Here is a 12,546-nt window from a genome sequence, read left to right as displayed (position 1 = left end):
ATGCAAGAAGCAGCCAAACCCTATGAGTGGTGACTGTGCCTATGAACAGAGAATGTATAATGAATGTTCTTGGTCAAATAATTCCCAGCTACAACTAAAATTATTTTGAATGGCTTTTAGAATGGGCTTCAGCTGCTTTTATTTTCTGCCTGGTTTGGTCTAAGGGGAGCCAAGGTTATGTTATCTCATGCCACATTATACTGGGTCATCTATTTGTTAAAAGCCAAAATAGCAGGAGGTAAATAATGCAATATCACATAATCCAAGGTGAAGCAATTTAGTGCTTACTGACCATGCTCTTTGCTGATCCACTCTGCTAATATTGAAAACTGCAAATAGGTGACAAATAGTTGTCCTGTTAGCTGCTGAGAAACCAGCCAAATTCATGTATTTTTCAGATGTATATTTCAAATACTTCATAATGGAAGTTCTGTACCTCCATTTAAAGTCTTTTGAAATGGGGTATGCTGCTCTAATCTCCTCCGGTTGTATGTATGTACCTTCTGTTACATGAATAGACGTTGCTTATGAGACTGTGATTACTGCTAGAAATAGGCACACTGTGGCCTAAACTTGAAAACACTTTAATAAATGACTGAGCTCAGTAGGATTATTCATGTGTGGAAAAGCACTCAATCAGTAATTCAATTTTTTACTATAAAAGGAGCTCTGGGCAGATCCACTTGTTGCATGGACCAGGCATAAGCCACTTGTGTCACAACATGCATATCTTAATTTAACACAAATAGAAGAATAAAGCCTCTACTCATTCCCCTTGGATGCTAATAAACTAGTGGTATACATGACCCCACAATTGGCTGAGTGGATGCATCTACAAAAGACATTTATTGTGCAGTTAACTAATTAACTGTGCAGTAAACATCTCAGCATCTATATGTGCGCCCCTATTAGAGGGCATGAAACTAATAAAGTTTCAATAAAGTTTCAATAAAGTCCCTATTAGGGCTGCATAGTGTTTTCATGCACAGCAGTGCACATGTAGATGCTGACTGACTGGCCCTCCACACCACACTCAGCCTGGTCAGAGCAGCTTTGGGTTGGCAGGCTGACCACGTGGCCCCCTGCCAGCTGGGACTGCTCTGAACAGGCTCCATGTGTTTTGCATGAATAAACTCTGGAGCTAATTGCTCTGTAGTTATTTGCTGCCATGTGCATGTTCAAATGGTGCACCCAGGAGCAATAAACTCTGGAGCAACAAGCTCTGGGGTTTATTCACATGCACTAATTGCACATGTAGATGTACCCAGTCAGTCAGAAAATAGTATTTGGTTCTCCGTGCTGGTTTATGTGGGGAAAAGACCAGTTATTTCCCTCCTTCCTCTCTAGACAAGTCAGTGGCTCTTCTCCTGCAATGTCTGAAGATAGCAGTCCATTTACCAAAGGCAATCCATTTACCAAATATACCAGAGGGATTGAAGACAGTAGCCAGTATCCTTTTCCACAAGTAGCTAGTATCCTTTTCCACAAGAAGATAACACCAGGAAAGGCTGAAGGATGTTTGTGTTTGGTTATGTAAGCTGCTGTGGTTCTCCAGAATTTTAGCTAATCTGGCCAAACATTGAAGTCAGAACTTCAATTGGTTTCTCCTATCACTTGAATTATGTAGAGAGTTGAGCTTTCAAACCATGTGTACAGTTCACTTTTATATTTAATTTGCTTATGTAAAGTAACTTTGTAATTCATCCTTACTTCTCATGTACTTTTGCTATGAGAAGCTAACTTAGGGCATGCTTCTGCAGGCATTTGGGCTATATTAATGCTAAGAAATATATATGTTTTTATTTTATTCCACTGGTAGTGAGAGTATTCATGGTGATAAAACTCATTAATGTTTTGGGTACACTGAAGAGATATGGGGAAGTGTTCCTGATGCTAATCTGGCTGATTTATCAGCTGTTTCATTCATCTAACCCCACTCAGTCTCAAGTTTGCTTTCTTCACTGGGACAATTTCTCCCCAGCTGGCAGGATCAGAACTTGTACAGACCCCCCATGGCCCTTTCAGAGTCACAGTCAGAATGCTTACAACCCTGAGTTCAATCCCAACAGGTCCACATGCTTATAACATGTTTTATATAGATGAATGACATTTCAGCATATCGTTCTATAGTATCTTCTCTTCTCTCTTCACTAACATTGACAAATATGATTGTTGTTATACATTGGCTAGACATTTCAAGTGCAAAAACCTCAAAGTTTCAAGTCAGAAGTGGATTTTACAAACTAGATTTCAAAACATTTTGTAGACCTCAAAAGAAAGCAAAATAAGGACCAAAACCCATGCAAAATGAAAAAAAAGTCTGTGCTAAATGTCATGAACATATTTTCAACAATTCCCACTTAGTGTAAACCTGTTCCCATCTTTTTCCCTGCTTATTCACCAATCAGTGCTTTAACAGTAATCCTGCTTAGTATGTACCTGAGTGATTTCCAATAAGTAATATTGATCTGTGTTGTTTTTCAAATGGTGGCTTCTTAGCTTGCTATTTGCTAAGCACTTAAATACTCATTTGTGTGCTAGAGCAATATAGCCTAATCCACAGCCCACTGAAATCCCTGGAAGCCTTTAGCTTCAGACCCATACAAAAGAGAATACATATATATATAAACTAGTGCTTTGAAATGCAGCTCAAAGAAACTTCACAAAACTCCTCTTAGTTCAGTGTTTTCAGTTCAAATAAGAAATACAGACCAGGTTTATCAGAAGGTGCCCTAGGGTTTGTGGGCTTTTTAGATTAAGACTAGCTGAATACAAGATAACAGTTACAGCAGACCTAGGCCAATCTATAATTTACATGCAAAATCTTAGAGCAAGTTACCTTCCAGATTGTCTCCAGTAAAAAGCCACTATTTCACCTAAGCTTATCTTTGAGATTTTTCAAAGCAAATTTAATGTTACAGAACCACAAAGAACTGCAAAGGAAATATAGGTATAGCTCCATGAAACTACATTCAATAGTATTCTAAAGTAAGAAATGTATGCTTGTAGCATGAACAGATGTAAAATTTGGGGTGGGGGGAAGCCTACTTTAATGTAATAATTTATTTTCATATGAAAGCAGCAAATTGTGCCACTGGCAATGAAATAAATGATAGCTAGGATGACTATGTATTTTCTAGAAGATGGAAACATTTGAAGGAACTATTGGCTGGTTTTATATGAAATGAGGTCAGCAATGAAGGTGAGGTGATGCATGTGCCCCTTGGCTGTACAGTTGCTCTAAACACCTAGGAATAGTATTACATATACAGCCTTGGTAGTTGTAACCACTTGCGATGTAACTTCTTGAAGTCAGTTATTGGGTAGTGCTCAAGACAAGAATATGAAAAATGTGCTGAGACATTCAGTCATAGCTGTGTGAATTTATTGGGTTTGGCCCTACACCACTAAAATCAATTGGATTCCTTTCTTTGACTTCAGTAGGAGCATGGTACAAACCCGGTTTATCTGCTGTCACATACTTTTGTGCTCTGTACAGTATTGGTTTATAATGAATTATTGGGGAATACAAGATACAAAAGTTCAGGTCTAGACCCAAACTTCAGCAAAGTGTGGGCACAGGGTTATTCAATGATGGGATGTTAGTTTGTCTCATCTCTGTCAAGTTTGAGTCCAGATCTGAACTATCCCACAGTTTGGTGGCATTTTGATCCAGAGTTTTGCTTCTGCCTATTTTTTACAATGAAGGAAAGCCCCTTGATAGGGACACTGTCTTGATGAGGCAGATCACTCTTCCAAATCTGTCAAGTGCTAGAGGATGTCATTCTCCACGTCAGCCATGTGAAGAATAAAATAGGGTATAGATAGCATTGCACCCCGGAGACAACTTAAAAAAACCAAACTCCAAACAAACGGCAGGCCTATCTCTAAACTCAGGACTTTGATAAAATTGCCTTCAATAACTGTAGCCCAATCACCTTTTTATTTTTATTAAATAAAGAATAAGAAAGTGTCCTTTTCTCATAGAAGAGAATTTCAAAAACTCTACCTAGAATCACTTGTTTCTGCCAATCTATTGTTCATGATGGCGAGAGCACCCACTCCTGCAGAGAAGCCATTTTGTCTGGTGTTGATACAGACATTTCGAGGATAGCCGTTGGCCGTCTCTGACAACTGCTTTTGCAAAATGGCCAGGGAAACTTTGTTTGAAGCTGTGAGCTCCCTCATTGAGATCATTTCACCAGAAAGCCTCCTCCCCTCTGTGTCACTATCGTACTGTCCATCAGTTTCCATAGAGAGGTTATGCCGGCGTAAGCGGGCTCCAGGGGTAATGGCGTTGCGTCGTCCAAGGCGGGCACTTGATTTATGGCACTTTGAACAACATCTGCATCCAAACTTTTTCAACACCCAATTTAAAACTTGCTTGATTACAATCGATATGACATTAAAAAGAGAGTATATGCAACATACCCCCATTAATATAAACATAAAGTTTCCAAATCTATATAATCCCTGATTTTGGTACACAGCATTTTGACTGCTTACCAAGTCTCCAAAGCCAATGGTGCTGAAGGTAACAAAACAATAGTATAAGGAGTCAATGTAGTTCCATCCTTCCACTGCGGTGTACATAGCTGAGGCACAGCAGGAAAGCATGATGGCAAAAATTCCCAGAATCAGCATCACATGATAAACAGATGGCTTCCAGCCAGGAAGACTGCCCACATTAGAGATTGCTGAACCCCTTCGGAAGTTAGGAGGTAGAAGACCACTTCTTCGCAGCTGTCTCTCACGACAAGTCTTCATGATAAAAGCCAGAAGAGAGATAATACGCTCCAGGAAGAGGTTGAAGAAAAGGATAGTCCCAGCACACCCAAATAGACCATAAATGATGAGGAACACTTTTCCAGCCACTGTTGCTGGTGTGGTCATTCCAAAACCTGCAAAGGCACCGAGATAACGTAGTTACAATGATGACATGGCTATTCCAGCATATAACCTATGTGAAACTTGCCCCACTGCTTCCCATTTTACTTCAACAATTGAGTTCTAACATGCTAACCCAGCTAGTGAAATAGTGCTTTCTATAACTCACTTCAAGAGTGAACTATTTTCTCAAAGAGTGGGGGAATGCAGGAGAGGATGACTAGAATCCAAGAGAAAGCAAAGAAGCCTGAAGAACCGCTGGAAGCTTGAAAGGAAGCTGGGCAGGAGATTGATCAATCTCGATAGGTCCTTATACATGCTCTTTCTCTTAGCATCCATGCTTTTTGCCACTGTGAGGTAAAGGATAATGAATCACAGAACCATAAGGTCAGAAGGGACCTCAAGGGTCATCTGGTTGAACCCCATGCAAAAATGCAGGAATCTTTCTCCTACATCTTCCCTGACCAATGTTTATCCAATCTCTTCTTGAAAACCACCAATGGAGGAGATTCCACAATGTCCCTGGGCAGTTTACTTCACTGCCTCACTATCCTAATAGCAACGAAGATTTTTTCCCCTGCTAACTAATCTAAATCTATTGCCTTGCAATTTGAAGCCATTGCTTCATGTCATGCTGCTTGCAGCAAGGGAGAAAAGCTATTCTCCCTCTTCTTTATGACAGCCTTTCAGATACCTGAAAACTGCCCAAAATTGCTTTTGCTTTTTTTGCTACTGCATCATGTTGCTGACTTATGTTAGGTTTGCCATCCACCAAAACCTCAATATCTTTCTCAGCAATGTTGCCACCCAGCCAGTTATCTCATATCCTATATTAGTACTTTATTATTATTTATTATTCTTCACTCGAAGTAGGACCTGCCATTTGTTGGCATTGAACTTCATCTTGTTGTCTCTCCAATTAAGTTTTTGAATTCTGCTCCTATGTGTTTGTAATCCTTTTCAGTTTCATGTCATCTTCAAATTTGCTGAGGAAGCTACGGATACAACTTGAAACCTCTTCCTATTGTGACATTAATTCATTTGTAATTACCTTTTTATCACGGTTATTAAGCCAATTAACTATCTGCATTCTAGTAATTTAATATAGTCCACATTTCACCAATTCACTAATGTGAAGTTCATGTACAACTTTATTTAAAGGTTTACTAAAGTCCAAATATGCTATATCCATTTCATTCCTTTCATCTATTCAACTAGTTACGTTGTCAGGAGTAGATCAAGTTGGTTTGTGCGATTTGGTCTTAACAAATCATGAGCAAGATGAATCCATGGTCTGACCCAGTACAGCAACTTTGTTCATAGGAAATGAAGTATAACCTTTTAGGGTATGACTACACCAGTCATCATGAAGTAAACTAGGGTGAACTTAAAGCATGTTATCAATTCTGCGGCAATTATCTCTGTGCATACCTACATCATGGTAAAGGTGCGGTAGGTTTCCTTCAATGGAAGTAGTATAAGCTACTTTGCATTTACTACAGATTAAGAGCACAGGAGTTAATGGAACCCTGATGTGACATAAGTTTACACCCTAACTTACTTCGTGGTAAATTGGTTGTATAGCTTTACTGTTGTTCTAGCATTGTACCTGGATCTTCAACCTGATACTGTTCAATTGGATCTGTTCTTTTTTGTTGCCTGTGTTAAATATTTTGATTCAATGTAATTTGCTGTTTCATTATTTGAATTTTGAATGCGTTAAGAATTACATTATATAATCATATCATTTTTGCATTTTAAAAGAAAAAATAAGAGAGACCTCTATTAAACTACAGCAACAGCAAGAATTGTGGAAATCTGTATATTTAAAACAAGCTATCAGACTGGCAAGCTCCTTGTAGAGAATGAAAACCAAGAAAAAATAAAATATTGCTTCAGAGTTTAAATATACTGTTAATGTACTGAGTATATACTTTGGGAACGTGTTTTTGATTTATACTGCCCCTTTGCAAAATGCCATGTAAAACAGACTAAATGTGATATTTATTAGATTACTACTTTAACAAAATTTAAGATTTTTATCACCCACAGAATATTTTGAGGGTATGAAGCTGGTGAAACAAATAAGTGAACAATTTGTCACAGAGAAGGGAAAAAGACAGGAAGATTTTTTATTAAAAATTCAAAACGATTTATGCAAAATTACCCTGTTCTTTTTTTAAATAAAATGGGTCCATTATGCCATTTTCTGAATCCCTTTATACATGATGTAGGAAATACTAGGCTACTGTGAATATTGATAATACAATGGTAAGTGTATTTATTTAGTTATTTAAAGCAGGGCATCAAATTTACAGCTCATGGGCTAAATCTAGCTCTTGGGGCCCCACCATCTGGCCCCTGATGTTCCCATGGGTCTAATCAGATCCATGTGGGGCACAGTATGCACCTGCGGTGGACAGGTTGTATTCAACCTGGTGAGATGTGAGCAGTGGGGTACCCTAGTGCTCAGTCCTCAGGCCCACGCTGTTTAACCTTCATCAGCGACTTGGATGAGGGGGTAGAAAGCATGCTGTCCAAGTTTGCTGATGACACTAAGATGTGGGGCGAGGTGGACAAACTTGAAGGGAGAGAGAGGCTGCAAATAGATTTAGACAGACTACAAAAGTGGGCAGATGAGACTAGGATGGAGTTCAACGTAGATAAATGCAGGGTGCTGCACCTTGGGAGAAGGAATCCACAGCATACCTACAGGCTGGGGAGTTCCCTCCTTGAAAGCACAGATGCAGAAAGGGATCTTGGCGTCATTATTGACTCCAAGATGAACATGAGCCACCAATGCCAGACTGCAGCCAGCAAGGCCAGCCATACCTTGTCATGCATCCAAAGGTGCATCTCAAACTGGTCCAGAGAGGTGATACTTCCCCTCTGTGTGGTGCTGGTCAGGCCACAGTTGGAGCACTGCATCCAGTACTGGGCGCCTCACTTCAAAAGAGATGGGGCCATCCTGGAGAGAGTTCAGAGGAGGGCCATCCACTTGGTGAGAGGGCAGCAGGACAGGCCCTATGAGGAGAGACTGAGAGACCTGAACCTATTTAGCCTCAGCAAGAGGAGGCTGAGTGGGGACCTGATGGCTGCCTACAAACTCATCAGGGGAGATCAACAGCAAATAGCTAGAGCTCTTGTCTCCCCAGCACCACCTGGAGTGATGAGGAACAATGATAATAAGCTGATGGAGAATAGGTTTAGGTTAGAGATCAGAAGACAATATTTTACAGTTAGGGTAGCCAAAATGTGGAACCAACTTCCCAGGGAAGTGGTCCTTGCCCCTACCTTGAGCAAATTCGAGAGGAGGTTGTCTGGGGTCTTGTGAACCCAGCATTCATTCCTGTCTGTGGCAGGGGTCAGACTAGATGATCTGTTTAGGTCCCTTGTGACCCTAGCTACTATGAAACTATGGAACCAGATGACGGACCAGACTGGGCCCACGGACACCCTCCCTCTTCCCCTTCCCCAGCATACATGATCCAATGGCTTGTTCCAGCAGGTCTGAGACTGTGCCCAGATCCTGCATGGATCCTGGAAGCTGGAACAGGCACTGTGTGCAATGCTGTCTGTGCAGAGCAGCAGCCACACTGCATGCAGCGCACCATGAGCAGCACAGATCCCAGACTGGCTGGAGCAGGTGCTACATGTGGTGCAGTCCCAGAGCAGCCAGGTAGCCAATGTGTGAAGCACGTCTGCCACTCTTGCTGGATTGCACTGCACACAGTGTCCGTTCCAGCCTCCAGGATCCATGCTACATGCAGCGTAGTCCCAGGCCCACTGGAGCGGCCTCTGGATGAGGTCTTCTGAGGGAAGGGAAGGAGGAGGGTGTGTGTGGGCCTGATTTAGCCCAAGGACTGGCCCCATGCCACTCATCTGGCCCCATAGGAGTTTGACACCCCTGGTCTAAAGGAGTTAGCAAAGTTTGAAAACCTATTACTGTATTCCATACCTTTAACAATAAAACAGACACTTTATTCATTAAGTAAAATAATATTTGGTTATCTGCACCCAGGGAAATGTCTAGGTATATTGATATTGCAGACATTGATATATTGCAGACATTGTTGTAAGGTGATAATATGGTAAAAGAAATGTCAACTATCTGACAGTGTATACATACAAGCTATATGACTGCCAATGAGCTGAGGCTTTTCGTTAGGTAGGCCACAAATTCTGCTCCAATGTAGGTTTAAATTAAAATCATCTAGAGCAGTGATTCCTAACCAGGATGCTGCAAGATCCCATTCAGGTTGCTGTGCAACCCGACCCCTGGGTGAGCACATAAGTGCTCTCCTGTCCTGTCTGGCATTCTGTGCCTGCCCCAGCTACCCCAGCAATGTCTGCAGTAGTTCCTCAAAGGACTGACACTGCTGCTGCCCTCCCCTGTCCCAGGTAGCCCCTGTGCCAGCTGCCTCCACCCTCCCAGAAGGACACTTTACAACTTATCTCATCCCCTCTTCTCCTCAAACACTCTTGGAAGCAATGGAAAGGCCTACGGGGCAGTGTCCTGCCAGGTCTTGCATAGCCATGTCTGGGTGTCACTTAGGATTTGAGGGGATGACTGGACTAAGGAGGCATGGGAAGACTCCAGGAACAAGCTGGATCAGAAGCCAGGTCAATCTGAAAACTGGATCTGGGAACAAGCCAAGTTAGGAGGCCAGAGGACCAAGCACAGCACAGAATGGGAGGACAAGCCAAGTTGGGAAGCCAGGAGATAAAACAACAGAGTAGGGTCTAGAGCCATGATTCTCAACCAGGGTGGGGGGTACCTTGGGGTACTGCAAGATCCTTTGAAGGGTGTTGCAGGAAGTGTGGGGAGACAAACAAGATAAGCCTAGGCTCAGGCTCCCAGTTATGAGGAAATGAGCAGATAAGAGCAGGTTTAGGCTTTTTATGCCTGGCCTCTCCCTCATCCCCACTGCAAGGAGGTAAGTACAAGGAGGTAAATTAGTTTTTAAAATGGGGTGCTACTCAATTCACAAAAGTTATGGATGGATGCCTTGAGTCAAACGAGGGCTGCTTTGAGTGTAAGATTGAGAACCACTGGTCTAGGAACAAGCCAAATAAGGAAGCCAAAGGATTGAACAGTGCAGAGTCAGAGGGCAAGCCAAGTCTGGAGATCAAATGGAGTGCAGGCAGAGGCACAAGCCAGAAGGAACAGCAAGGCCATCTGGGTTCTGTAACAGCTGAAATTATGTCTCTGTGATAAAAGTGCTTGCTGAAGGCTCTATGAAGATTAGACCAGGTATTTTTATGTCATTTGTTCAGGTATTAAGCTATATGTTGTTGCTAAGAGCCTAATTAAAGTCTAAAATGTAGTAAGGCCTTGTATGTAGTACAAGTCCTGGTAAATTTAGCAAAGCCTTATAGAAGTGATGGTAGGCCCTGTGGCATAGTTAAAATGAACCTTACCAGAAGAATGCAAGGCTTGTACTGTTATTGGTCAGTCCAAGGACAGTTGAAGTAAAAAGAATCTGAATGGCTGTAAGATATCAGCACAGCTCAGAAGTGATAAATTGGCTGGCACATCCAGAAATCATTCAGAAGGAAGATACAGCTCTGTGAAAGGAACTACTAATTAGCTGTTGACCTGGATCAGTGGGCCCATGGATCTCGAGGAGCCCAAGGACTGAATACCAGGGTTCTTCCCGGTACCCCTTGGACAGTGCTGATCGGGGATGCCTGACTTTGCTGAGCTTTATGGAAAGAGAAACGTGCCATACATCAAGCATCAGAGGGGACTGCCGATAAGTTGCTGATGTGAATTATTATTGTCTATCATTATCTGTCTTAGTATACTACGCATAGTCATGTTTTTGTTAAGTCAATAAACCTTTCTTACCTTTCTACCCCCCGACCACACTCTCAATCAATCCTGAACCCTCTGCAGTGGCTGGAACAGGTCCAAATTGAGCCCTGTTGTCCAGACCCTTCTTGTTCCTGTGCAGAGGTTAATATGGAGGGAAGTAAAGGGTCAGCTGACCCTGACTGGCCACTCCAGTGGCAGGGAGTGTGCAGATGGCTAGGCCCTGATGGAGGCTTTCATCCTGCCTTGCCCAGCCTGAATGGCCAGCTCGAGAGTGGCAAGCCAAAGCCCCAGGTATGAGGCCACAACCTGGCAGGTGATTGCCAGTCTATGGGACCCCACAAAGTCAGTTTTAGTGATAGGGGAATTAAGAATTATTGATGAATGTGGCCACTTAACTGTCTTATGATAGGGGTATAATCCAAATTTAAAATGAAAGTATAAGAAAGTTAAGTGGGCACATTCTTCCATGGTGTAACACCACTGGTGTAAAGAATATTATATATGGGGTATATTAGATTTATTGTGTCCAAACAGACACCATTGCATTAAGAGCTAGTGGAGATTGAATTAGATAGTCGGGGGATAGGGGGCAACCTGTGGCACAGGTGGCACAAGTGGCATGGGCATCTTCTGTGGGTGGCATGCGGCAGACTGGGGAGGAGAGAGGCAGCACAATGGCAAATATGGCAGAAAGCAGAGCGGCAGATCAGGCAGGGGAAAGGGATTAGAGTGGCACTTAGGGAACGTGCAGGGCTAATTTGTGGCCTGGCTGCCAGAAAGGTTGACCCCCACTGAATTAGTCCATAGCTTTTGATGGATGTGAAATAAATGTAAGCACCTAGGTGTTTATAGACATGCTCTGGCAGGTGGGACATTTTAATTAGCAAGCTGCGCTAATTAAAAGTGGCCGCACATCATGTGTATCAGCATCCCCCTGATGAAAAATAGCAGTGTGGTGCTTTGAACTAGAGCTCATTGAACAAGTTTTAATTTAAAGCACCCCACTGCCATTTTTCACTGCAGGGACACTGATACACATGATGCATTAATTTCCATGCTCCAGCAGACTTGATTAATTGAGTCTGCTCCAACGCACTGAATTTACTCAGAACATTGGAGCAGCCTTGCTGCACGTCTATAGGAGCCCTAGTGACTTTAAGCATAGATTACTGAGAATAATATCATCAGTATCAGAGAAAATAAGAGAAACAACATTTTTAGTAATATTCTCATTTGGATCAACTATATATGCTACATATGTTTGCTTCTTGCATATTTCCTGGACCATCACAACTACACCATCACAACTACACCACTGCTTCAACCCTACTACAAACAAAAATAATATGGACACAGGATATATTATTATTTGGCATGGCTTGAAAAAAAGAGACGATCAAAATTGACTTTTTCCAGGAATTTTTTATCCTCTTCAAATCCATAGAAGAAAATAGTTTTGTGCTTTACACATATGGACTCAAACACCGCAAAGATTTCTAGTAGTTGGAGTATTCCAATTAGATTTATAAGGTCCTATGCTAAAGTCCTAGCAGTTTCTCAGCTGTGAAATCTGCTTCTGATTTGCCCCTGCATCAGGGTCCTATGGAAAATTGCTTGTCTCTTCTAAAAAGTGTGGACTAAGAGTTTGAGACTTGAGAATCTGTTTGTCTAGTTGATTATTCAGTGACATTAGATATAAGAAATGAAACATGAGCTAGAAAAGGAATGGGGAGTTAAACTAATTTTAACTATAAAATTAGAACTGAAAAAATAGACTTGATATGAAAAAAGGCTGAGTTAAATACTGCTGCTGGATCTTTAACTTTAGCATGTACTGATTT

At 41.8% G+C, this 12,546-nt stretch overlaps 1 protein-coding gene across 1 annotated transcript in view; it reads right to left on the bottom strand.

The window, feature by feature from the left end:
* Nucleotides 1–3,934: 3,934 nt before the first annotated feature.
* Nucleotides 3,935–12,546, bottom strand: part of KCNK12 (potassium two pore domain channel subfamily K member 12) — a gene marked incomplete at its 5' end in the record, with an annotated part of 48,233 nt that continues 39,621 nt past the window's right edge. Inside the window, one exon of the mRNA XM_019548559.1 lies at nt 3,935–4,901. Coding sequence (XP_019404104.1) covers nt 4,006–4,901 — 896 coding nt within the window. The remainder of the gene's footprint in view (nt 4,902–12,546) is intronic.

The sequence above is a fragment of the Crocodylus porosus genome, unplaced genomic scaffold, assembly GCF_001723895.1.
Source record: "Crocodylus porosus isolate Cpor-Errol unplaced genomic scaffold, CroPor_comp1, whole genome shotgun sequence".
NCBI lineage: Eukaryota > Metazoa > Chordata > Crocodylia > Crocodylidae > Crocodylus > Crocodylus porosus.
Note: the sequence above shows the minus strand (reverse complement) of the source record. Positions and strands in the feature narration are given on the sequence as shown.